Below are 27,488 nucleotides of genomic sequence, written 5' to 3'. Positions count from 1 at the left end.
ATGGAGGAGGAAGCCGGGGAGGAACTGGGGCTGGACAGGTCTTCTCCCGGGGACTTCCACTTTTATCACGCGGATCTGTATGACCCTGAAGACAGGCTGCAGATCTTCCCAGATCCAAACGTTAGGATGAGGAGGGAAGTAGTCCAGGCTGAAATGAGCCATGAGCCAAGAGGGGCAGGGGATGGTAAGGTTCAAAGAGACCTTCAAGAGGAAGTGGATGAACTTGTCCACTTATACGGACTTGAAGACGATCACGAGTTAGGGGATGAGTTTGTTGATGAAAACTTGCCCGGGATGGGGGTTTCAGAGTATCCTCCTCATATGATGAAGAGGAGAGACCCAGCCAGGGAGCAGAGAGACTGGAGACTTACCAGAGAGGTGGCAGAGGCCGAGGACCTGGGCCTCGGAGGGTGGGGCTCGGCAGGTCAGTGCCAGGACCTGCGGGAAGCCTACAGGTACGCACACGGCCGAGCCAGTGAGGAGTACGAATGCTACGTCATCCCGGAAGAGGAGGATGAGGAGGAAGCTGTTGATGTCTTCTGTGTCACTTGCAAAACTCCAATAAGAGCTTTTCAGAAGGTTTTTGATGAACACAAGGAGCATGAAGTGATCCCCCTCAATAAAGCCCTGGAAAGTGCCAAGGTAAACTGGTCTCCTTGGTTCTTCTTTGTCTCGGTATCATATTCATATCTCAAGTATGTGGGCAGGGAATAAATTTAAGAATGCCTTCTGCAAAAGAGAGAGAAAAGATTAACACCTTCTTTGTGATCCTCTGTCGGATAGGATGAAATTCACAAAAACATGTACAAATTGGAAAAGCAGATTCTCGAGATGGAAAACTTTGCCAACCACTTGGAGGAGGTTTTCATCACGGTGGAGGTAAGAGCACACCTGAGCACTTCATCGGACACACACACATGCCTGCACCATGGCTAGGTCAAGAAGCTGTTTCTAGCATAAGTTAAAAAATCTGTTTTCTTAGAATGTGAGAGGTCACCACTGCCCCTCTCCCCTCACCCCTACCCCTGACTTGCCACAGCAGCTGGGTGCACATCTCGTGGAACTGATTACCTGTCAGCTGTCCCTGCCGAGCTGTGAACTCCCAGTGGGAGGCTGGGTCTTCTGTGTCTCGGTAGCCCCAGTCCTACCACGTGGTGCGTTTCGGAGCAGACATTTTATACATGTTTGTTGCATGAAAAAATAAGGCAGAAACTTGCCAATCACAATCCTTCTCCTTCACTAGCTCCTTTTTCTCCTCATGCCCCTTTAACCAAATCACCAATTGACATCGTTTAGACCACATGGTTTAGACCCTTATTCTAACAAAGATGACTAAATGGCAGCATCGTGCAGTGAAGGCCCCTCGTTTGAGCTCGGGTGGTGAGGTGAACAGCTTTCTTTTGCCCTGGTTTTGTTGTTGTTGTTTGTCTCGCTGACAATCCCTTGGGTACTATCTGGTGCACTGGCTCTGTAAACAGAGACGGTGAGTTTCCCTGTTGTTTCCTTGTTCTTTGGGGCTGTCAATTCTAGGCCTTTGGGGGAACCTACAGTGTTGAGTGCGGAAAGTCAGGTGTGGGCTGTCTAACAGCTTTTAGTTGCTTTAAGAGGCAAAATACCCACTTCTGCCAGTTATTGCTCCTCAAGCGCAGGCATACTTTTAGCTGTGCATGGGTTAAAAAAAAATAAGTTTGTGTTGTCTTTGTCTGGTTAGAAATTTCCATACTTTCCTGAGAGATCAGTAAGAATTTAGAATTCCAGGATGAGAAGGGACTTTCCACCCTTTGACGAACTCTGTCTCTCCGTCCCGACATGGGAAAGAATGCAGCCTCTTGATCCCGAGGCCTAGGCCACTGAGCTAGACGCAGCTGCTCTGTGATTTCTGCTAGCTGGTCCTACCGGCCCGCACCCCCCAGAGCCTCACAGAACAAGGCCAGTCTCTCGTTCATCGGCCAGCCTTGATACGGCGCTGCAACGTACCCGTTCTGTCTTTGAGAAATGTTCTCTTCCTCAGATGTTCTCTATTTCTCATAAGGTTAATGTTTCCATGCCTGTCACCAAACATGTCACAGTCCCCTGGGTGTGCCCTAGTAGGAACGCAGTACACCACTGTGATGCCAGAGCTCAGCCCGACTTTCCAGATGAGGTAAACCAGGGCTGAGGACCCCGGGACGTCCCTCTCTCTTCTCTTCATGTGGATGCTCTGCTTCTATTACGCAGCCTCAGACTACATCAACAGGGCTCCTCATATGAATTACCTAGGACCCGGGTCCCTTTCCCATGAAACTAGGCCTTCTTCACCCCCAGTCTTAGAGGGGAGGAGATCCACTGCACTAATCCCCTGTGGAAGGCACAGGGAAGGGGCAAGGTCTTCGCTGCCCAGCACAGGGTGGTGGTAGAGTGGGTCACGCCCAAGACGAAAGTCCTTGCACTGCTCGCCAGCTTACTCTCAGACCAAAGTATCCTCAGCCTCAGAGGGGGCTCTGAGGCCGTCCTTTCATACTCAACACTGGGGAGTCATCTATGGCTTTCCCCTCCCTCCCACCATTCTTAGCAAGTCCTATGCACATACACGTGCTCATAATACGCCCTGAATGATTGGCAAGAGCCCGTTCTTTGGAAACGTCCCCATCACCTAATGAAGATGACATCAGTCAGAACCCTGAGAGCTCTCCTGCGCTTACCATATAAGTGGTGGGAACCAGGACTTGTTATACTCTACTTACTATTTCTCATCTATTGTGCTCTTAGATTAAGTCCTGCCAGAACCCTCCCCCTGCCTCCCTGCATTTTCTTATCTACTAGGCAGTGCCGCCAGCCACAACCTTTGTTCCCTCTGCTTTCATGGTTCCCTTTGTTGATCCTAGTTGATGTAAACTTGGTATTTGTATGATCCAAACACCAGGGAGTGAGGATGAGCATCCTGAGATGCTGAGATATCAGGAAGGGATGATGGGTGGGAATCTCTCAGGGAAAATAGTTCTGCACTAAGGTCCAAGGTGCAGCAGCAGTGACTTGTTCCTGATCATCTCCCCGGCCAGTTGTCATGGTGATAGGAGGTAGCTGGAACCGGGGGAGGATTGCAAACTGCTGCCAGGAGAGACAGCAGTGCTTTTGTTAAGAGTATTCCTGGGGTTCTAGGTTGAGGACTCCTGGGTCCCAGCTTCTCCAGCTTCCACCCCAACATCCTGGCAAGAGATGACGAGACAAAGTGGAGGGGCTAAAGCAGCTCTGAATAGACACATTTTCATGCCCCTGATGACTCTAATCAACACACCACATGCACTGAAATGATGACTGAGGTCAGCTGTCTTGCAGGAGAATTTTGGAAAACAAGAACAAAATTTTGAGTCACATTACAATGAAATCTTGGAAACACTTGCTCAGAAATATGAAGAAAAAATACAAGCTCTAGGGGAGAAAAAGAAAGAGAAGCTGGAAGCCTTATACGGACAGCTGGTCAGCTGTGGAGAAAACCTGGACACCTGCAAAGAACTGATGGAAACGATAGAGGAGATGTGTCACGAGGAGAAGGTTGACTTCATAAAGGTCAGTAATGATGGTAAAGGGAAGACATGGAATTATGAACTGAGATGACAGGTTCAGCTCGGGTAGGTCAGGCTGCCCTCCCTCCTCCTAGAGGCGTCTGTATCCGTTTGATTCCACCGGATCGGTGATGGGGAGGCTGTCGCCCCATCTCTCTGCTTAGCTTCCACACGAGGGGCGGGGCAGGTGCACACACGCTGACTCCGTCCCTCCACCAGTGCTTTGCTCCTCCGTTCTGGTTACCCAGAGATCTGTCCCCTCACCCTGGAGCCGAGCAGAAACCGTGCTCTGGCCACCTCAGATGGCCTCTTGGAGCTCTGGAGGGAAAGTTGTCAAGGCTGAAAGGGCACCTTAAATTTCCCAGTTACAAGTGTAGCAATTAAACATCTTCGGAAACTCAGACATGCAAAAAAAAAAAAATCTACTTCCTAATTTTCTCAAATTCAGATGAAATCTGACCCAATCCTCGAGGTGGTTGGGTGTGGAAATTTCAATCTGAATTGGAGCCAGAGTCCCCTTTCTTCACAAGGTCCCACAGGAGTATAGGGCAGATGTGGTGTCCAGGATGTGGGGGGAAAATTCAAGAAATCATTGCCAAGACCTGCCCCATTGCCAAGTGTGGGCCCTACGTTTTCCAAGCCCACAGTCACCCCTCAGAGCCCAGCAGCGCCTCCTCCCTGCTATGCTCGGGGTGAGGGACCCGCAAGTGAAGCTGGGGAGCAATTTGGCAGACACCGTGAGAGCCATGAATGCTCATCCCACGGTGCCACTGTGTCCGGAATGTGGACAAAGGGACAAACGTGAAGGTGTTCCTCGCCGTTATTTACGATGGTAAAAAATTGGAAACAACCACAAATATCCAATACTAGAGGAACAGTCAAGTAAATGACGGAGTTTCCATTCGTCAACTGTTCGTAAGTAACTGTCACGCAGGCGCGCGCTGCCGGCCCCGCAGACCGTGAGCGACGTGGACAGCGCCCGCACGGTGCTCACGGGGAAAGCAGCGCCTGGCGTGGAGGAACACCCGTGGGCAGGGGCGGTTTGTCAGGGTGTGGGATGCGGCTGCCTTTTATCTTTTTCCTAATTTCCAAGTTTTCTAGTATGTTTATGTTACTATATAACTGTAAAAAGAAATTTATTTCCAAAATCAATTTAATATTTCTCCTTTTCCGTTTTAGGATGCGGTGCTGATGGCCGACAGGTAATACGTTTGTTCTGACGTGCATTTTCCTTTTCTGTTCCTGCACCTCTGATTGCCAAGTAGAATCAGTTCCACTTGTTACACGCTCCCAGTTTCAGCTTTCGTGTCTGATCCTCAGAGTACAATAGCACTGGCTTCAGAATGACGTCGTGGGGTCACCAGGAGCCTCTAGGTATTGAGCTCAGGTTCTCGGGGACGGAAGGGGGCGAGTATGGTGAGGCCCAGGCTGAGAGCCATGGTCAGCTCTTCCACAGCCCCCCATTTCACCAGGAGGAACCGAGACCTGGGAGCACCCCCAATGTCGTCCAGCTGTGCCAGGACTCGGACCGTGTGGCTGCAGAAGACACACACGTTTTAGAGTCACACAGGCAGCAGTTCAGATTCCGCTACCCCCATGACCCTGGGCAAGTCCAGCCAGACTAGGGCCCACCTTGTCTACAAACAAGGATGCTTTAGGAGATGCGAATTAGGTCATGTCTATAAAGCAGCATAAACACAGAAGCGTAATGATGTAAGGGTTAAATGCATGGGTTTCGGCAAAGACACACCTGGTTCCAAATGCTGCCTCTGCCACATACAAACCCCGTGACCATCAGGAAGAGGTGCAAGGAGACCCAGAGTCCCACGATCAGAAACTTGAGGGCCGAGGGCCACACAGAGAGGAAGCCCAGAGAGTTCGAGCCCTCCTTGCCTTCTGGGTCCTGGAGTGACTTGGGGTGGGAACTTCCAGGTTAGCACCTGAGGGATCTTCCGGAGGGTGTGGACCTGGATCTTACTGGCAGATGTCCCCCACCCATCCTCTGACATGACCCCACCCTTTCTCCTCCTCCTCAAAGCACAAACCAATCCCCCCACCCCCACTGGCAACCCCTAGGTCAGTCACCAAAGCAGATGGCAGACAGCAGCCAACAGCATGTGAAACTGAGAAAATGAAAGTTCAGCGAAAAGGCCCTCTTCGGGGATTGCTAGTGACCGCTGTACTATAGATACACCCTGAGGAGAATGTCCCTGCATTCCTGTTGACATGTCTTTTTACACCAACAGACTCGGGAAATTCCTGAAAACAAAAACCGATGTGGAAATCTCCGCGCAGCCTGACTTTGAAGACCAGACCTTGGACTTCTCTGACGTAGAGCAGCTCATGGGCTCCATTAATGCCGTTCCAGGTGCGGATCTCACCCGGGCGCGTGCTTCTCGGCAAGCTCGGGTTCCCTGGAGCTCTTTTTTTTTTCTTGTGGTGAGACTGCTTAACATGGGATCTATCCCCTTAACATATTTTAAAGGGTACAATGCAGTATTGTTCGGTGCGGGAACTATGTTGTACAGCTCATCTCTAGATCTTACTCATCTCGTATAACTGAATCTTCACACCCATTGAGCAATCAGTCTCCATCTGCTCCTCCCCTCGGCCCCCGGCAACTACCATTCTGTCCTCTGCCTCCACGAGTGTGGCTGTTTTATGTAACTCACGTAAGTAGAATCACGCAGTGTCTGTCCTTCTGTGACTGGCATATATGACTTAGCATAATGACCTCGCGGTTCATCCATCTCATAAATGGGTGAATCTTCTTTTTTAAGGCTGAATAATACTCCAGCGCGCACACGTGTGTGTGTGTGTGTGTGTGTGTGTGTGAGTGATCACAGTTTCTTTACACATTCATCTGTTGGTGGACGTAGGTTGTTTTCATACCTTGGCTATAGTGAACAGCAAATGCTACACTGAACACGCAGTGCAGATCTCTCCTCCAGATCCTGATTTCCATTCTTTTGGATACACACCCAGAAGTGGTATTACTGGATCACATGATAGTTCTATTTTTAATTTTTTTTTTTTTTTTTTGAGATGAGGTGTTGCTTGTTTCACAGGCTGGCCTTGAAGTCCTGGGCTCAAGCAATCCTGCCACCTCAGCCTCCTGAGCAGCTGGGACTACAGGTGCGAGCCACCATGCTCAGCTTATTTTTAATATTTTTGTGGAACCGCCACACTGTTTCCCATGGGCTGTATCACTCTATGTTCCCACTAACAGCGTATGAGGGTTCCAGTTCTCTACATCCTCACTGACAAGGATGCTTTTTGATAAAAAGTGGTACAATGGGGGAAATTCGTAGTGGTAAGTGCCTACATTAAGAAAGAAGAAGCATCTGAGAGCCCAGAGTGCTACTAACCATCTCAGAAATGGAACCCTTCTCAGAAGTATCTCAAATAAACAAACCTAACTTTACATTTCAAGGAACTGGAAAAAGAAGAACAAGCTAAGCCCAAATTTAGGGGAAATAAGGGAATAAGGAAATAATATAGATTAGATCAGAAATAAACGAAACAGAAAACAATAGAAAAGATCGACAAAACTGAGAGTTGTTTTTGGAAAAGATAAACAAAATTGAAAAACCTTTAGCTAGACTAAGGGAAAAAAAGAGGATTTCAAATCAATAAAATTAGAAATAAGAGGAGATATTACTAATGCCACAGAAATGCAAAGGATCTCTTAAGATCTATGAATATTGACACACACAAAAATTGGGTAACCTGGAAGAAATGAATAAATTCCTAGAAACATGCAACCTATCAAGACTGAGTCATGAAGAAGCAGAAAATACGAGCAGACCAATAATGAATAAGGATTCGGGCTGAACTGTGTTAACAAAAAGAAAAAAAATCAGTAAAGAATTGAATGAGTCATCAAAAACTTCTCAACAAAGAAGAGCCCAGGAACAGATGGCTTCACTGGTGAATTCTAACAAACATTTAAAGAAGAACTAACGCCAATCCTTCTCAAACTTTTCCAAAAAATTGAAGAGGAGAAGACACTTTCAAATTCACTTTGTGAGACCAGCATTACCCTGATACCAAAGCCAGACAAAAACACTACAAGGAAAGAAATTAAAGGCCAATGTCTCTGATGAGCACGGATGCAAAAATCCTCAACACAATTTGAGCAAACTGAACTAAATGACACATTAAAAGAATCATACACCATGATCAAGTGGAATTTATCTCTGGGACTCAAGGATAGTTCAACACAAGCAAATCAATCAATGTCATACACCACATTAACAGAATGAAGGATAAAAATCGTATGATCATCTCGGTGGATGCAGAACACGTATTTGACAAAATTCAATACCCTTTCCTGATTAAAAAAACACTCAACATAATACACATATATGACATCCTACAGTTAACATCATGCTCAACAGTGAAAAATTAAAAGCTTTTCCTATAAGATTAGAAACAAGACAAGGATGAACACGCTCAACACTTCTATTCAGTGAAGCACTGAAGTCCTGGTTAGAGCAGTTAGGCAAGAAAAAGAAATAAAAGGCATCCAAATTGGAAAGGAAAAAGTAAATTTTCTGTTTGTAGATGACACAGTATTATGGTAGAAAACCCTAAAGACTCCCTGAGCTTTGAGTAAGAACCTTCAATGTCTAAAAAAAAATAAAAAAGATTTAGAAACAAGTATTTTTTCCTTCTTTCTGTTTTTGTCTTAATGGCTTGTAAGTGTGAGAACAGAGGCTGACCCTCCCGGCTCTAGGCAGCCTTGAGATACTTTTTGTTCCTAGCCTGTGCGGCTTCCTAAGCACCTGCCTTCCTGCCTGATTTATGCCAAGCAAGAAGCCCAGTTTTTATTTCCTTAAACATTGTATTTATGTTCCTCTGGGGCGGCTGTTTTTAGCCTAGTGGTTAAGAGATGGGCTTTGGAATTTTATGGAGCTGGTGAGAATCCTAACTCTGCCACTTGCTAGCTGTGTGACCCTGCACAATTCACCCAACCTCTCTGAGTCTTGGTTTCTTCACCTGTAGAATGGACATGACAACACTTCCTAGGGATTGAAGAATTAAATGAGATAATGTATGTACAGCACATTACATGGTGCTAAATAGCTCTTTAAAAATCTGATTGTGATTACTTATTTCTAAGGCTAATTCTATGATTCAGCATTTTTTGACGGCTCACCTTCCCTTTCTCAGCAACGCTAAACAGCATGATTGCGAACAATGCTGTATATATCATTTCATGTTTTTCTTGCACAGATTTTTTTTTAATAAAAATGGAATAAATCTGTTTTGTAATCTGCTTTTCTTGGCAAAACAATGATGATGGATATCTTCTCCTTCTGATAAATTCTGTGTCATCACTTTAATGGCCACATACTTTGTTTACTTAATCCTCAATCGTTGGATACTAGGATGTTTCTAGAGTTCTTATTTTTTTTTTTTGCCGTTATAAACCATATTGTAATGAACATCTTTAATCATAGGTCTTGGGGGCCATTCTTAGAATCACTGGGTCAAGTGGGGATTTCACCGAGCTGCGATATCCATTAGAGGGTCCTTTCTCCCACCTAGGGATGGTGCTGCCCAAATAATCAGGCCTAGTCATCGGGAAGGAAAGGCACGATTGCCCAAGTCAGTATGTGGGAAAGAGTGACATCTTCCCTCACCCTTGGTGTCCAGGTCCCGTGCAGACCACCATCCTCCTGCTTGCATCTGGTGCCTCCTGAGGGGCTAAATGCTCTCAGAATCGCCCCTCCTCTTACACTGCACCTCTAGGTGCAGCTGTTTTTGACAGTGTGCAGAAGGGCATCTTCTGTGCGGCCTGGACTTTGTCATTTGGGGATATAAGTTTTTTGTCTTCCTCCTGGCCTGTGTCACGTTGTAATCTTCCAGCCCCTGAGCAGAAAGGAACGCATGAGCTGTAGGTAAATAAACTCCTTTGAGTTTAGCTGTGCTCTTGCCTGGATCGCTCAATTCCAAGTTTTGAAACTAAGGATGTTCTTAAATCCTGGGATGGAGAGAGGTGCGGCCATGGAGAAGAATTACGGAGGACAAATACCACTCGTTCCATTCTGTTGTGTGTGAGACCGGGGGGTAGAGGAGGCGGAAGTATTCACCTATGCAGAATAAAAGAATTAACTTCATAGATAGACTCCAGGGAAGTTGGTTCTGAAAAGCACAACTGGGCCACCCCAATCTTCTCCGGCTGCCACGTGGAAGATGGGTGTTGAACGCCCCTCTCCTTCCCTGCTGTTGAAGGCGTCTTTCCCTCTGTTCGCTCCGGGGCGGGGGCGACAGTGCGGTGACTCTGGTGGTCCTGCCTCTTCAGATGCCATGGAGAGGCCAGAAGGGGACCCGCAACCTGCAGCAGGACTTGCAAACTCTATCCCAGCCCGAGTCCCTGTCACCCGCCCCTGCTCCCCGAGCTCACGTGCATTCCTCAAAGCAAGAAGGGAAGTGCAGGTTGTTATCTGCAGGCTCAGGGCGGGGAGGCTCTGCGTCTCTGTCCCTGTCCGTGTCCGCTCCAGGCTGCCTCTTCCTTTCCCAAAGGCCATCATGCACTGGGGCCTGTGGGCCTGTGAAAGGGGCCACTCCCACGCCACACCTCTGCTCAAGGCTCCTCATTTTTGTTTTCTAATTTCCTTTTCTAGCTCCTTCTGCTCCAGTGATAAATCCACAGGCCCCCAACTCAGCCACGGGTTCCTCAGTCCGAGTGTGCTGGAGCTTGTACTCCGATGACACCGTGGAGAGCTACCAGCTGTCCTACCGGCCAGTGCGGGACAGCTCACCTGGGAAGGACCAAGCAGGTGAGGCTCTGCCAGGAACGTGCTCAAGCTCACGGAACGGCTCACAGAGGCCCGGGCCCTGCCTGCCCGGCAGTCAGGAAGGTGGAGACGGTATGGGGAGCACGGGGAGCAGGGGGGTGGTGCAGGCAGGTGAGCATGGCAGAAAGGGCTAGAACGGCAAGCTGGCGCCAGCCTGGGAGGACGACCGGGCCAGGCCGAGGGGTCCAGATCACATCCACAGCCATCAGGTCGGAGTGGTCCTTAGGGTCGTCTCTGGCTGCAATGTGCACAGGAAGGGAGAGGCCCGGCTGGCACGTGAGGACTGGGCTGGCCCTTCTCAGAGCAACCCAGTGCTGCAGAAGAAACCCGGGAGTTAGTGTGCAGACCGCGTGAGGCGCGAGGGCCTTTGCCGGTGGCCGGCTCCACGCTCCCAGGGTGCGCCAGCTCCTGCGGGCAGCTCTTGCCCGTCGCTGCCCAGGGAAAGGGGGCTGGCTGGCGTGAGGCTGGGGCTGGGGCAGGCACCCGCTCCCCTCGGTAACCAATAAGCCATCCTCCTGTTGAGAGGGAGGGTCACACACAGGACAGCCCCAGCGGAGCCTCTGAAGGAATCGGGGCATCGGGACTGGCCTGCTGGGCCTGCCCCGTGCCTGTGGGTCGGAGTGAGATTTCCGGAAAGGGACGTAGAGCTCTCCATTTTATGGATGGGGAAACTGAGACCAGAGAGAAGCAGGATGAGAAGCAGGTGTACCAGGCCTCGCGGGCGGAGGGCTCGAGCTCCAGGTGAGGACGGTGTTTCCGCCAGGAAGGGGATTCTGGAGTAAGAGGAAGTTTAAGTAATGATGAGGAAGGGGAGGTGGTCAGCATCAGGACGAAAGGGGACATGGGGGAAAGGCAGAGCTTGGAAAAGGGAGGTCGAGGACCAAGAATCAGACCTGATTAACCCTGGCTTTTGCCACGCATCTACCCTGCCGGCGCCCCCTGCAGGCACACAGAAGCCATTGCAATGGGCTGCATCATGACACTGTATGAAGATCTTTCAAACGGGCCACTTTGCTATATAGGAACTAATATCAGAGGGTGGATTCATGAGTTATCACAGCCTTTCAAGATTCTGGAAATGTCTGGAGTTGTGCCAGTTAGTTTTTCCTGCATAACAACACCCCCTCCTGCAACGTAGTGGATAATGAACATTTATTATTTCTTACAATTCTGTGGGTTGGCTGGACAGTCTTTCTGGTCTGGGCCACCTTGGATAGGGCTGGATGGTCTAGGGTGGCTGAGGCCTCTCTCCCTGTGGTCCCACGTCCTCCAGGAGGCTGGCCCGGGCTTGCTCTCGTGGAGGTGGAGCATTCCCAGCCGCGGGAGGACGAGCCCCTGTGCACCGGCTCTTCCCAAGCCCCGGCTTGCGTCATGTTTGCTATTGCCCCGTTGGCCAGAGCAAGCCACGGAGCTAAGCCCGGCTCCCAGGATCACGAGAAACGCGGAACCTCTCAATGGGAGGCACAGCAAAGTCCCGCTGCAGAGGGGGACGGGAGGAACCTGCAGCCAGTTTCGGCACCTGCTGCAGTGGGATTCGGCACAAGGAATTTGGAGCCACGTGGCCTACCTTCAGAGTTGAATTCTTGTCTTTCTTTTTTTTCCCCAGAGTTTACCGTGACCGTCAAAGAAACATATTGCTCAGTGATGAAACTTGTGCCAAATACTCAGTATGAATTTTGGGTGACAGCTCATAACAGGGCTGGCCCCAGCCCCCCCAGTGAGCGTGCGGTATACATGACAGGTAAGGGGGCCGCTCGTGTTCTGTAGCGGAGCCGCTGTTCACGGGGACGAGAGTCGTGGGTTCCTAGACACGGCAGGGCTTGTGATTTCATCTGGAAGGGCAGAAGAGCTGTGTACTGTTTTTTCTTTTATTTAATACACCAAATCTATATGTCTGGTGTGACAGGGACATTTTCTCATGGTTGGTCTCAAAATAACAAAAAGTGCTACTCTAGGTCACACTGACATTTGAACATCAAAACCAGCCTCCACTGCAGGAACACCTGAAAGGGATTCCCTGTTTGCTGCTGACTGCACCGAGTCTCCTCTGTGGGGGGGAGGGTGGGCGTGGTTTGCCCGTGAGCACGGCAGTCGCTGTCTGTCCCTTTCTCCCACACTAGCGCCTTCGCCCCCCATCATAAAAACCGATGAGATAAGGAGCTGCGAAGAGGCTGCACTGGTTTGCTGGGAGTCTGGAAACCTGAACCCCGTGGACTCGTACACCCTGGAGCTGACCCGGGCGGCAGGGCCAGAGGCCCCCGGCGTAACTGAGTGAGTCACGAGGGCATTTGCTGGGCGTGTGACACCTGACACAGTGACGTGGCTTAGGAAGCGTGCGGGGTCTGGAGAGAAGGTCAGCATTTGTGACACACGGGAACCTTGACTTAGGTGGCCTCGTTTTCGTGAGTAGCTGGAATGCGATGACTGAAGGTGAAGGATGAATGAACAAGTAAGTTTAACCTCATGTTTGCTTTTTTTCAAGCCCCAAACCATTCATTCATTCATTCATTCAACAAGCAGTGAGCACCTGGGTGGTGCCAGGCCCTGTGCCAGGCACCGGGGAACTAGACAGACAAACCCCTGTCCTCGCGGAGCGGGCGGTCACGTGGGGAAACAGACGAAAAGCAAACAACAGAGCGACGTGCAAGATGCGTGGTGTGAGGAAGCAGGAAGAATCGTACTGAGACAGAGGGTGGGGTGGAGTGAGGGTCTGCTCGGGATGGAGGGGACGTTTCAACTGAGGCCCAACAGGTGGGAAAGACTGAGCCCTGAAATCCGTGGGTTCGGGGTGCAGGGACACAGGCCCCAGTAGGAGTGAGTGGGTTGTACTGGCGAGACTGGAGGGACCCGCCGGCTGGAATTCAGGGAGTAGAGGGGGAAGAGCATGGGGCAAAAAAAGAAAAAAAGAGAGAGAGCGAGCGAGAGCGAGAGCAGCTCAGTGTACAAAGAACGTTGCGTCTATCACAGAAGGCTGTGCGGAGGCCCAGGTCACCCTGGCTGTCAGAGAGCTGGAGGGTTCACGAACAGGCGGGGGCTGGACTCGGTGACCACCAGGGCCTGCAGACCTCAGGAGCCTGCAGCTGTGCGCGGGGAGGAAGCGTGGATGTCCTTCTGGTTGACAACCAGGCAGCCCAGTCCCAGCCGCGTCGCCGGGGCATTGCCCTGCTGTGTGGCACAGGGACGCGCTGACCCGGCTCTGGAGACATGGAGCGGGTATTTGGTGTCGGCTGTTAGAGCGGCAGATTCTTCTTTGCGAAATGCCGGGCTGGGAACCTGCATCTCACCCCCAGCCACACACAGCCAACCGTGGTATCTGAGGTACAGGAGAGGGGCCGGGGGCCAGTGTTCTGGCCACCCTAATGGTTCAGGTTTCCTTTGCTATTTGTGCTGATAGTTTAGGACCTGACACCTGGGACCAACCCATAATAATCAATCAGAGGGCTGGTCAGCAACCTGACAGATGACCTATGAGGTGGTTGGTGATGACTCTCCCAGTACAAACCCAATCATGGCGCCCACTGCTACAGAAAAGGCAAAACTCCCACACAGGCTCCGGCCCCTTCCTGCCTCGCCAGCCCCTCTGCACCAGCTCCCCACCCCCTCCAGCTCCCGCCGCATCAGTCATGTTTCAGTTCCTCCTACTTCCTATGCTCCTTCCTGCCACAGGGCCTTTGCGTATGCTTCTGCTGTGTAGGAAGCTTCTCCATCCTCTTTTCATCCAGTTACCTCCTAATCATTCTTCAGAGTTCTGCTCAAAAGTCAGCCCCATATAAACTCTATAGCTCACTGTCCACTTACCACAGTTACGACCCTACATTTCTTCCAGTGATTGCTCAAGGAGCACCTCTCTTCCCAGCCAGACTGTAAGCTCTGTGAGGGCGGGGACTATATTCGGTTTGCCCCAGGGCCTCCCTATACAGTGCCTGGAACCTAAGCAGCTCAGTTAATGTTTACTGGGTGAATAAGTAAAAGCTCCCTCTGGCCTGGAGCTGCAGCCGCTGAGATGACCTGGACAGCCTGACCTCGTCTGGGTGAGGGTGTGGCATCACCTAAACGCGTCTCTTGCCCACTGGACTGAAATGGGGTCGGCAACCACAGCAACTCAGACAGTGGCGAGTATGGGCTTGTATTCCTGCGTAGCACGACTGAAATAAATCGGAGAATTCCCAGTATGCAGCTGTCCTCAAGGGGGTAAGGGCAGGGGGTTCCGTGCCCTTTCAGCTCTAGTCAGAGTCGTGTGTTCATAAACTCGGACTGGGGGCCTTCCGTGGGCCCAGCACTGTACCGACGTTAGTGGTACCCGGCCCCTCCCCTCAAGGTAGGTGACAATCTAACAGACACACGGCGGCGCACCGGATCTGGACGCGCCAGTCAGACAGATGCCTGGGTGCTGGGTGGCTGGGAAGCCAGGCTGGGGAGCTTGGAGGGGACAGCCACAAACACAAGCAGTAACAGCAACGTGAGAAAAGTAGCTCAGAGGCTGCAGTGGGGAGCCCAGGGGCAGCCGCTGCGGCGCCGCTGTGGTCAGAAGATGGGGGCACGAGACTGAGTTAAACCTCCTAGCTTTGGAAGGGCTGCCTGGCGCTTGGGCCCAGATGCCCGGTCCCCACGCTGACTGCCGCTCTGCTCCTCGTCCAGGTCCGTTGTGGGCATCCCGACCTGCGAGTCCCTGGTGCAGCTGCAGCCCGGGCAAAGCTACCTGATCTACGTGCGAGCCCTCAACGTGGGGGGCCCCAGCGCCAGGAGTCAGCCTGCAACAGTCCACACCGCAGGTCTGTGCCCCGCCACACACTCCCTGGGACCCAAAATGGTCATTTTGTGGCAGCCCCAGTGCTGCTGGGACTTCACTAGAAAATAGGTGAATATGTAGATACGGACTCACGGAAAAAAGCCAAGAAAGGGCTCAGGGGTGACGAAAGCCTGTGGACCCATTTTATAGATGGGAAGACTGAAGGCCCACGTCACAGAGCAATTTGGTGGCTGAGTAAGAAAAACTCAAAAGTTTTTCTCCATGACCCTCAGGTGGACAAGAGGCTTGTCACACTGGACCTGGTGGCCCATACACCTCCTATCACATACAGGCTGAACGCCACCCCAGTGCAGGGTCTTATGACATTCCCAGGAGGAGCTATCAGCCGTGGCTCCCCTCCCCGTCCCTGCCATCAGCCCAAGCAGCTCCCAAGACCTGGCTGCCCAGCCTCCTCCCGGCCCTGCCTAACATCCCTAATTCCAGCTCCCCCTCCATCATCATGTCACAGAACTGTCACACCTCATGTCCAAGTCTCGAGTTAGCAGAAACATCACTAGAAACATCCCACACACCTTCTATGGTCCCAGCACTGCTGCAGCTCTGGGCTCGGAGCTTTGCCAAGGTGCACTGAAGCCAGGTGGCTCTTTCCACGCCTCCCAGAGCAAACAGAGCTCAGGCTGGCTGCTTGGGGCACGAAGGTGAGATGCAGAGGCAGGTGGGCCGAGGGCTCGAGGACATCACTGCCCCGACTGGGGTCTTTCACTGAGAGGCTTGTGTCATATTGTCCTTCTTTCCAACGCCGGGAAGAGAGGTATGTGATTAGCCCTGCCCCCACTTATACAGAGTCCCCGTTATCCTTGGGGGATGCATTCCAAGAGCCCCAGTGGAAGGCCGGGTGCGGTGGCTCACGCCTGTAATCCTAGCTCTCTGGGAGGCCGAGGCGGGCGGATTGTTTGAGCTCAGGAGTTCGAAACCAGCCTGAGCAAGAGCGAGACCCCATCTCTACTAAAATTAGAAAGAAATTAATTGGACAACTAAAAATATATAGAAAAAATTAGCCGGGCATGGTGGCGCATGCCTGTAGTCCCAGCTACTCGGGAGGCTGAGGCAGGAGGATCGCTTGAGCCCAGGAGTTTGAGGTTGCTGTGAGCTAGGCTGACGCCACGGCACTCACTCTAGCCTGGGCAACAAAAGCGAGACTCTGTCTCAAAAAAAAAAAAAAAAAAGAGCCCCAGTGGAAACCTGAACTTACATGTACTATATTTTTCCCTATACATACATACCTAAGGTAAAATTTAATGTATAAAATAGGCACAGTAAGAGATTCACAACAATAATAAAATAGAACAATTGTAACAATATACCCTAATAAGAGTTGTGTGAATGTGGTCTCTCCCTCCCTCTCTGTCTCTCTCAAAATATCTTATCGTACACAGTATTTTCAGACTGCAGTTGACCTCGGGTAACTGAAACCACGGACAGTGAAAGCCCGGACAAGGGGCACTGCCCGGTTCCTTCCACATAGATGGGAGAAGCAAGTGGAGGGGCCACCGAAGGTCCAGAGCTGGCAGGGATTAGCGCTAGATTTAGGACCCAGGTTTTTCTTGTATTTTGTGCTGGGGCCTCCCTCAGTTGTCTGGCCCTCTGATGCCAGTGCTGACTTGGTGTTGCGATGTCAAATTCTGGCTGTTTTGATAAAAGAGAACATAGAGCAAGAGGCACCGCCCGCTCTTGATTATTCAGTTGTCTCTTCGTCATTTGTTCAAATAATATTTTAAGAGTGTATTTATAAGAAACTTAAATCGGCAAAAAAAATTACGTATTCAAAAGTGATCTTTGTTTTGAGACTGGGGGGAGGCAGTGAGAACCACGCGTTGTGCTGGTTGCGAGGCGGGAACATGCCTCCCCCTCAACAGTCAGCTCGGGGAGCAAGTGAAATTTCCAGTAGCATCAAATTGTGAAAATAACTGAACAGTTTGATGGTGATGCTTGAACTAGAGTTTGAGAAAATAAGAAGTGACAGAATGGTAACTTAGGAACAGAAGAGCTTGGCTAAGAGACAATAATGGAGAATGAGGACCCCATCTCTACAAAAAAAATAAATAAAATTAGTCAAGCATGGTGGCACGCACCTGTAGTCCCAGCCACTTGGGAGGCAGAGCCAGGAGGATCACTGAGCCCAGGAGATGGGGGCTGCATGAGCTGTGATTGTGCCACTGCACTCCAGCCTGGGCAACAGAGCAAGACCTTGTTGAGAGAGAGAGAGAGAGAGGACTGGATTTTTTTTAAATAAATAATTTTTTGTTAGCTCTGTCCTGTACCACCTTTTGATGAGCTTTGTTTTAACCATGATTTGGGGATGACTCTAATCTCCTTCCTTCTCCCCCACTGCCCTAGCTGCAAGCTGAATGTTGAATTTTGCCAACCCTTGTCAGAGGGGTCATTAAGAAGTCCCTCGCCCCCCATTCCCCTTGGCAAGTAGTTTAGACACCCTTGTCCATGTGCAGGCATTTACAGTGGAAGTTAAGAGCACAGTCTCTGGAATCGGAGCAGCTGGGGTTCAAGTTCGGGTTCTATCATCTACCAGCTGATTTCTTAACCATCCTCATCTGCAAAATGGAAAAGTAACGCCTGTTTCTAGGGGGTAATTGTGAGCACTTAGGGAGATAAGACTTGCAAACTGCTTAGCTCAGTACTAGGCACAGAAGCACCGCCCGCTACGCGCTAACTGCCGTCCTTAGCCTGGGAAGGCTGCCACTATGCGAGGCGCAGGCTGCGTGCGTCCCGAGCTACGCCCAGCCATGCGCAGAGCAAGAGCCACGTGCAGCGCCCGGTGGAGAGAGCAGGAGTGATTGGCTGGCGTCTTCCGCGTGTTCCCTCCCCCGCAGGAAGCTACTTTCACCTAAACAAGGACACCTGCCATCCCTGGCTGACCGTTTCTGAAGATGGGCTTACAGTCGCCCGGAGCGAAAGGAAAACCCCTGCGAGGGAGCCACGACCCAGCGACGGCCGGTTTACCAGGTACGTCGCCAAGCGCGCGCAAGGTTTCGTTAACGTCCCTAATACACGCTGACATGCGGGCAAAATCCGACTGGGACACCCAGATGCAGCCCTTGGGGTCGGGGGAGGAATCCCGGAAATGCGTGAGGTGGTGGGGGCCTGGTGGGGCGGCAGGGTGTGGAAGGGGTGCGGGCGGCGGGACCGGCGGGGGGCGGACGCGCCGCGTGAGGTGCAAGAGCAGAAACAAGGACCCCGGTGTGCTGCCGCTTTGCCTGGTGCCCCACCCGACACGGTGGTACCTGGTGCCAAAGCTCCCGAGGAAAAACCGGCGGTGAAGCGAGCCTGCTGCAAAGCCCTCGCTGTGGCACAGGGCCCGAGGGAGCGGTGGCCGCCCACGTGCTGGCTGGCAGGCTCTCCAGCTGCTTCTAGGGCTTGGTACACAATAAATGTTGAAGTGATTGATTCCTTACTTCTTTCCAAAGACTTATGAAACAGTTAAAATCTGGAACAAACATACAATCCTGAAATAAAAAAGGAATAGGGGAAAAAAAGAACACAGGTTAACTCCAAGGGCTAATTTCCAGGATTAAGCATTAAACGTGGCCCCTCAGCTTCCTGGTAGTCAGGGCAAAAAGCTCCTGGTAGGTTGATTTTAGAGTCAGGAGGATCTTCTAAGGAAGCAAACTCCTATGAGGCCGGAAGGGCCACTGATGGGAAATTGCATCCTCCCCTCCTGTCTGGGAGCTGGGCAGTCCTCTCTGCTGGCTCTTCCACTGACCCTGGCTTCCTGCTGGCCTTTTTGCTGCACGTGGGCCACGGCCTACTATGAGTAGCTTCAGTGTGAAACAACACAACTCTGCAGGGTACAGAAGTGTTGACTCAGAAGGAAGAACTGCAGCAAAATTAATGTAAGTAGAGAGTTTATTTGGGCCAAGCTTGAGGACTGCAACCTGGGAGCATAGATCACGTTGCCCTGAGTATGCGCTCGGATCAGCAGCGGTTAGGAGTGCATTTTAAAAGGCAAAAAGGGGGACAAGGGTGGGCCGATACTAACTTGTTTGTTGGGAATTCTCCTTGGCCTGCAGAAGTAACACTGATTAGGGATTGGCTGTACATTGCTGAGCTATAGGATGTGGGGTATAGTGTCCAGTGGGGCATCGTTAGGTTAATTTATAGCAGCTTGTGGCGATAGCAAGCAGCTTCAAGAGAGGAACACATAGCTCAAAGTGAGGAGTAGGATGTGATTGTGATCTCATTTGAATGTCTCCCTGGGCCTGAAATCAAGAGGACTTGCATTCCTCAGATAAAATTTCATTTCTTCTCCTAGAGGAAAATAATTTTATCCTTTCCCTCCTCTGCTCATTCAACCCAGGGGTGGGGTATGTAGCGAGGAGTAAGAAGCAATAAAGGTCTTACATGACTGTCACCAAAGCAATGTTTAAAGCTGACTTTTCTCACGGGCATTGCTGTAGGCCCCGCTGAGCCCTCTGAGCGCAGCTGTAGGCCCCAGGCAGCCCCCTGCCTCTCGGGGCCCTTCACAGCCCATCAGCCTCCGCGTCCAACACCACAACCCTAGCCTTCTTCCGCTGAGGTCTCCTGGACCCTCACAGGAAGCCCTCTTGGGCAGGATCTCTTCAAAAACAATCCTGGGGGCCAGGCAAGGTGGCTCACACCTGGAATCCTAGCACTCTGGGAGGCCGAGGCGGGAGGATCGCTTGAGCTCAGGGGTTTGAGACCAGCCTGAGCAAGAGCAAGACCCTGTCTCTAGTAAAAATAGAAAAAATTAGCTGATTAGCCAGGTGTGGTGGCACATGTCTGTAGTCCCAGCTACTCGGGAGGCTGAGGCAGGAGGATCACTTGAGCCCAGGAGTTTGAGGTTGCTGTGAGCTAGGATGATGCCACAGCACTCTAGCCTGGGCAACAGATCGAGACTGTGTCTCCATCAAAAACAAAACAAAACAAAACACTGGGACACAATTCCTATGGTGTGTTCTGGTCACACCTGGTCCTGGGAAAACACACACCTCGGACCAGGCCACTGCTGCTTCACTCTTCCTTTGTGTGAATTGTAAGAAAGCTCTCTGGACAAAGCCTCCAGCATCTTCAACTTCTTGGTGTTGCATTAAAAGTCGCAAAACCATTTTTTGGCCATCTGCAAGTTCTGCTTAGGTGGTCTAGCATCTCACCTTGAAATAACTGCTCTAACTAGGGCTTTCAGTGCCCACTGTTTTGTGCTTGGCTTTATGGGGTCCAGCCGAGTTAGAGTACATTTTGATACCCTGTTACCAATATACCGTTGCCCTGTGAAACACTGCTGCGTGCTGGGTGTAAAAAAATAAAGAGGACAATCCCTGCCCACCCAAGAGTCATCTTCAAGGGGGAAGATGCACATGTGAAAGGCACACATGTAAAAGATGAGGTAGACGTATGGACAAGGCATCGTGGGACCCACAGGGACGAAGACTTCTTGGAGGGACAGGGTCTTGAGGGATAAATAAGAGTTCTCCAGGCCAACAGGCAGATGAGTACTTTGCGCGTGTACAGATGGAGGGAGCGAGAAAGCTCTCATCTGAGCGTGTCTGCAGGGTAGGGTCCATAATCAGAAGAGGCAGAAGATGAGGCAGGAAAGACAGATACAGTCCAGTACCAAAAAAACCTTTGGATTTTATCCTTAAGGTGGCGAGAATTATTGGAAGATTTAAAGCAGGGGAACGGCAGGAACAGACTAACATTTCAGAAAGACAGTGCGTGGTGCAGGGTGAGCTGGGGAGGGAGAAGCAGGTGGGAAATGAGGAACTGTGGAGGCCTCGACTACACAGCAGGATGCATGAGAGGAGCCAGGGGATTCAAAGCCAGTTAGCACATAAAACCAACAGGCTAGGTGGCCGGCTGTTTAGAGGGCAACAGAGCGGGGCATGAGTCAGGGACTATAATGTCATTGCTGTATTTACAGAGTGCTCACCAGGGGCTGGCTGTGCTTCAAGTCCTTTGCATGGATTATCTCATTCACCCTGACAACCACCCTGTGAGGTCCATGCTGTTATCAATCCCAATCACAGATAAGAAAATCGAGGCACAGAGAAGTAACTTGCCCAAGGGCATAATACTATTAAGGGTTGAAGCTGGAATAAAACTCGAAGCTGAGTTTGTAGCCATGATGCTATTTCTGTGTTAATTTTCTGCCTTGGGTTACTGGGTAGCTAGTAAGTCTATTAACCAAAATGGAGAAAACATCAAACACAAGCTTCGGTAAGTGAGAGGGGTGGAGAATGTGGCTGTTTCCGTCCAGGACATTCTGAATTTGAAACAGCAGGTGGACATGTGGGTCTGCAGCTTGGAGTGGAGATGACTTCATTGTATGGGTGAGGAGACCGAGGCAGAGGGGTAACTAATGGGCACCCTCCCTCCGGAAGCTTTGCCTGGGCATGCAGAACGTGGGGCTTTGAGAGTAAAGAGAAAGTTTTACTGACAGCTGAACAAATCTTTCTAGGGATGTTGGGGGCTACATAAATTTTGGTTAACACAGGAGTCTCCTGAAGGAAGCAGAACATTCATTTTGGAAATACTGATGTAATCTGATTTTAAATGAAAACCTTCCTCTGTTGAGTAGTCTGCTGTCGTAGAGCAAAACGTAACTCTGACCTTTGTCAGTAAAATTGTTCCCAGTGCCAAGCGTGGAGGTAGATTTTGCTGATTTGTGAGGGATTTGCTGTCTTGCTCTTCCTGGGTTGGCCTCTGAATTGTCTTCCACCCGGGCTCATCCCGGACACTAGGGTTACCTCAGAGACCCTCCATGTTCATTTTGCACCATAAGCAAGCGCAGGCCAGTTCATGAACTTCAAGCACGTGGTTCCCTTGACTGTGCTGTAGTCTGTGTTTTCAATCCTTTTTTTTTTTTTTTTTTATGAACAAGTAAACCAAACCTTTATTATTACCATAAAATCCCTAATGCTGGGTGTGTGGCTGACACCCGTAATCCCAGCACTTTGGGAGACGAGGCAGGAGGATCACTGGAGCCCAGGAGTTTGAGACCAGCCTGGGCAACACAGTGAGACCCTGTCTCTACAGAAAGAATTTTATTTTTTTAATTAGCTGGGCATGGTGCCACACACCTGTAGTCCTAGCTACTTGGGAGGCTGAGGCAGGAGGATCACTTGAGCCCAAGAGTTACAGTGACCTATGCCTGCGATACTGCACTCCAGCCTGGGTGACAGAGTGAGACCCTGTCTCCAAAAAAAAGTCCCAAATCATTTTTAAGAGCAAACAGAGCTGTTCTATTGGTTTGGTCTCGTGTCCCCTCCTCTCCCATTACCGAGCAATACAATGATCTGCTTTTCACCTTCAGCATCAGCCAGCTGAGCTTTGTGAGCTAAGGGCGCTTTATAAACGAGGCGTCCAGAAGCACCTCCCTCCACCTTCACAGATCACCCGCTGACTGACATTAGCAGTTGGCATCACTCACATGCACGGCCAAGGCCGGGGGTACCGCAATCACATGTGCTTCCTGTTAGGGTGGGAATTTGTACATGAGTGGAGAAAGAATTCTCAATGCAAAGATTAGGATATAAAGAAGTAAAAAGTTTATTTTACTTTCTCATAAAGAGAGAGAGAGGGAAGGAGAGAGAGGGGAGAGATGGCACAGCACCCGAAAGGAGAAGAGGGGAAATGCCAGCCCTGAGCAGAAGCAGCTCAGGATTTTTATGGGGCAAAGAGAAGAAAGGGAAAAAAAAAAAAAAGCAATGGCTGTCAGCTGGTAACAGAAGTGGCTATGGACTAATTAGCAGGAGGCAGCTGTAAAACTGCTGCGTTCTGCCTTTTTCCTTCTTGGCTGCAGACTAATAACAGGAGGGGCTGGCAGCCGTTTCTCCTTTTTTTTCCTCCTTCTGGAGACCTGCTTATCAACTTCTCTGGAATGTGGTCTTGTGGGAAGTCTTGTGAATGCAAAGGAGAATTTACACTTTCCTTTTGTCTGCTCAGCTCCTTTTAATTGCTATAAAAACATCTCTACAAGCGATCAATTAGCGAGAGAGCTGGTGTGATTAATCTTAAAGACAGGAGTTAAGGTACATGCTGTTATTTAGAGACTGTGGGTTAGATCATTTATTTTTCCCTGTCAATTTATTAGCAAGGCCATCCTATCACTTCCACTTTCTAAAACCAGGTGTGTTGCTGTCCTGGGAAATCTAATTCCAGTCCGAGGGCGCCATTACTGGGAAGTGGAGGTGGATGAGTGTTTGGACTACACAGTTGGTGTGGCCTTTGAAGATGTCCCTAAACAGGAGGACCTAGGAGCAAACTGCCTTTCCTGGTGCATGAGGCACACATTTGCATCATCGAGGTAACGTAAAATCTGGATACCTAAGACTAAAATTTGCTTTTGAAAGATTAGAGCGAGAGGTTTTCACTAATAACAATTAAGGCCCACATTATGTTTTACAAAATGTTCTAAGATATTTCAGGGGTTGTTGCCAGCCACTTTCCCTAAAGTCCAGATGAGAAGAGAAAGAACAGCTTTTCTTTGAGTAAAAATAGCTAAAATTCATGGAGAGATCATTATGTGCCGAGCACTATTCTACTCTTACGTGCATTATCTCATTTACTTCTCAAAATTGTACTATCCCACTTTACAAATAAGAAGGCTACGCCTCACAGCAGTTAGATAAGCTATCCAACAGAGCTTGGATTCAAACTCAAGAAGTCTGGCTCTAATGACTGCATTCTTAACTGCTAAGCAAGTGATTTTTCATCTATGTTCCGTTTCAGTGTTATTACATGGATGGTTTAATTTGAAGCCCCAGTTCCATCTTTTTAAGCAAATGTGGGTAAAAGGCTTAATGGTCATGGCTAATTCTAGTTTGCTTCTGCTGCTAAGCACTTGGTCTCCACACGTGGTGTAGCCCCACATGGCTGGGGGAAAAATTCTTCGAAGCCCAGGGCAATGGGCAAAATTTTCAGACTTAGAAGGCCACGGTTATAACCTTCACCTCAAAAATTGGAAAAAAGAAACCCCAAAACCACACCGTTTTTGTAACATGGGGCCTCTCACCCTCCTTGGCTTGATGAATCCTATTAATTTTCATCTAGTGTTCTCTGCCCATGAGCCTCCAACGTGGTTACTTAAACATTATCTGTCATGCCCAAGTGTAAGTGGGAAGACCAGCTTTTTCCCTGTAAGAGACTGAGACTATAATGAATGCTACTAAACCTGAGACCCAGTTTGGGGAATGCAAGGATTACTGTGTACTGAGCCAAATACTTTATTTGGGGATTCTGCCTGAAGTAAGACTAAACAGCAAAGTCTCCTATTCTTTAGAAAGGTAAGGGGCAGGCCGGGCGCGGTGGCTCACGCCTGTAATCCTAGCATTCTGGGAGGCTGAGGTGGGAGGATCACTTGAGGTCAGGTGTTCGTCACCAGCCTGAGCAAGAGCAAGACTCTGTCTCTACTAAAAATAGAAATAATTAGCTGGGCAACTAAAAATAGAAACAGAAAAAAGCTAGCAGGGCATGGTGGCATGTGCCTGTAGTCTCAGCTCCTCAGGAGGCTGAGGCAGGAGGATGGCCCGAGCCCAGGAGTTTGAGGTTGCTGTGAGCTAGGCTGACGCCATGGTACTCTAGCCCAAGCAACAGAGCGAGACTGTCTCGCAAAAAAACAAAACAAAACAAAACAAAACAACAACAAAAAAAAGAAAGGTAAGGGGCAAAGTAAAACTGAAGGAGCATCAAGGACACTTAGCAGTGGGAAGAGTGGGGGGCAGAAGACAAAATAGAAGAGGCTGGAAACATGAGATAGAAGACAAAGGAAGGGCAGAGGCAACAGGCCAAGTGCTAGAGCAGCTTCTTGTATCCTCCTTGGAAAAATGTAGGAATGAGTGTGTGTGTGTGTGTGTGTGCGTGCGCGCGTGCTGCGAGTGGAGAATGTGGGTATGGTATCCTAGAATAAGATCGCCCAGCAGACTCATGTTTTGTTCCATAGTCTTAGACTGCTGGCGGTGGGAGGGAAGGAAGAAGGAAGGACTCCTAGCTTCTGGTGGCTGCTTAGTTAAGAAAAGAAGATAAGGTGAACGGAGATGGAGACAGGCTGGCTTGCTCCGACACACTCCGATCGTATTCCAGGTGTTCATCCCCACAGCCTGGACCGGGATGCTGGCACACAGAGCTCTTCAAATGTCTGCAGGTAGCTGGGTTAGGAGATTCCTGTGGCTGGTTTTGGTTTCAGCCATTTTCAAAGCACCCAGGATACACAGCACGGTTAAAAGGTAGTAGCGCCATCGATCAGCGACAGGCTCATTGGATGCCCCGCTCAGTTTGAAAGTTTAAGAACTGGAGTACTTGTGCACGGAAGAGCTTATACCAAAAGGCCCATTTTATCACATGAAAGATCCCAAGGTTCCCTGTTTCAAACATCTTTATTACAAAGGAGTTACACACTTGAGCCTTGAAATCCAAATTTTTAAAATGTGTTCTATTTCAGTGCTAGTTTTGATGCAATATGAGTTCATGATACTGTATGTGAGTTTCTTAGGTTGAGAGGCTGCTCGAGAACAGAGTTTGAAAATGTTTCTTAGGACAAATTTTAGAAAAGAGATATGGTTTAGAGAGTATAGTTTTGGAAATGGCCTGTTACTTTGGTAGTCATTTAATACAAGAAAATAACAAAATCATAGGAGTGTGAATAAAATTAATATGAACTGTTCTGCATAGTCCATCTGAAGAATTTCTGAAGCTTTGTTTTTATCAACATTTGATTTTCAGGCATAAGTATGAATTTCTGCACAACAGAACAACTCCAGATATAAGAATAACAGTTCCCCCAGAGAAGATTGGCATTCTGTTAGACTATGAAAATTCAAAGTTGTCATTTTTCAATGTGGACATTTCTCAGCATCTATACACATTCAAATGTCAGCTTCACCAGTTTGTACATCCCTGTTTTTCTTTGGAAAAGCCCGGGTTTCTGAAGATATATAATGGCATTTCAATGCCAAAGCATGTCACTTTCTGACCATTCTGATGTCGTTTCCTGTCTTGTATACCTACCCCTCTCGTGGCCACTCCCACCTCAGCTGGCTGAACTTGGCATTCAAGCACCACGTGCCCGGCACCGTTTATGGCTCATGTTACCAACCGGCGGACCAGTGTGCTGGCTCTCATTTCACCTGACCTGAGTCTAGTCCAGTGCACCGGTGCGACGCTAGGGCAGTCGTTAGCAGGCCCGGCTACACAATGAGGGCTCAGACTAAATGAACTCAAGTCGTTCAAGTTGTCAGACTGTATTTGTCTACTTGTGCACGTGCAAAGTCTCCTGAGTCTCCAAGGCCTACAGAGCTTGGGGGAGGGGGGCGAAGTCTTACCGGCTCCAGCAGCCAGTACACTTGTGACATTTCATGAGTCAGTGAGAACAGACTTGAGAGGGTAAGAGGCTGCCAGAGAAGCAGGGATGCCACGTCCCCTTCCCGATGCTGCCTCCCCTCCCGTCTGCCCAGTAGTGAGCCGCGCGTGGTGACGCCCCCCTTCCCCTACTCTTTACTAACAAACACCCTGTTCCGCTCCTTCATGGCACTCACACTGCTCTCCAGCTTTGAAATTCCCTCTGCGAGGCCTAATTCCATGAAGGCAGGGACAGTATCTGTTTTGTTCACCACTTGATCCCCAAGGGCTAACATATAACAGTTGACACCAAGTATTTGTTGAATAAATGAGAATCTTCTTCATCCAGCCACTGCTGTGGCCTCTCACTGCTCTCCAAGGGAAGGATGGCAGGGCTCTGTCAAAACTATAGCAAAGGATCTACGGCCTGGAGATGGAAAAAACCCAGAGGGGAGGCAGTATGAAGGAACAGAAGGGCCTCTGTGGCTCGATGGCAAGATTGGGAAACATGGGACACTACTACTACAAGCAGCACACATGTAAATGTGGTGCTTTGTTGTGTGTGTTGAGGGGGGATAGATGGAGACAAAATAGAAAACATTAGTTACAACTGATTCTACAAACTGTCCTGCAATGTAAAAAGAACCAGATTTGAAATCGGAAGACCTATGTTTGATTCCTACTCTGTAGCTGCTTTGCCTTATGACCCTGGAAAAGTCACCTTGTCTTCCAGAGCTGCTGTTTCCTTTTAAACAAAAGGAAAAATACTTGTCGCACAGGTCTGGGAGACTCAATGACAAACTCACAGCACCTAAGAATATATGGTATATTGCAAGTGCAAAACGATTTTTTAAAAACAAATCATCAGCCCCCCAAAGGGCAGAGCTGAGTGCTGATGGGAAGAGGGGTGTTGAGCCAGCAGCTCTAAGGCGTCCTGCCTCGATGCCCAACTCCATCAGCTGCATTCCTGGTTCTCCACTTCCAATTTCCAGCTACCACGTAAGCTCTGCACAAACAGCATTT

The 27,488-nt window shown here is 49.6% G+C and overlaps 1 protein-coding gene across 2 annotated transcripts; it reads left to right on the top strand.

Annotated features, from left to right (window-relative positions):
* Positions 1-26,100, top strand: FSD2 (fibronectin type III and SPRY domain containing 2). Of its 2 annotated transcripts, XM_012656546.1 has the most exons (12): positions 1-642; positions 784-879; positions 3,316-3,546; positions 4,722-4,744; positions 5,789-5,910; positions 10,175-10,330; positions 11,955-12,089; positions 12,469-12,619; positions 14,987-15,120; positions 17,987-18,119; positions 23,260-23,436; positions 25,851-26,100. In XM_012656546.1, the coding sequence occupies exons 1-12, from the start codon at positions 1-3 to the stop codon at positions 26,098-26,100; spliced, it is 2,250 nt and encodes a 749-aa protein (XP_012512000.1). The 2 variants fall into 2 exon arrangements, with proteins under 2 accessions (XP_012512000.1, XP_012512001.1); XM_012656547.1 differs by lacking the exon at positions 11,955-12,089.
* Positions 26,101-27,488: the final 1,388 nt, after the last annotated feature.

The sequence above is a fragment of the Propithecus coquereli genome, unplaced genomic scaffold (assembly GCF_000956105.1).
Source record: "Propithecus coquereli isolate 6110/MARCELLA unplaced genomic scaffold, Pcoq_1.0 Scaffold507, whole genome shotgun sequence".
Classification (NCBI taxonomy): domain Eukaryota; kingdom Metazoa; phylum Chordata; class Mammalia; order Primates; family Indriidae; genus Propithecus; species Propithecus coquereli.
The sequence above is the reverse complement of the archived record's forward strand: the minus strand, read 5'-3'. Positions and strand labels throughout refer to the sequence as shown.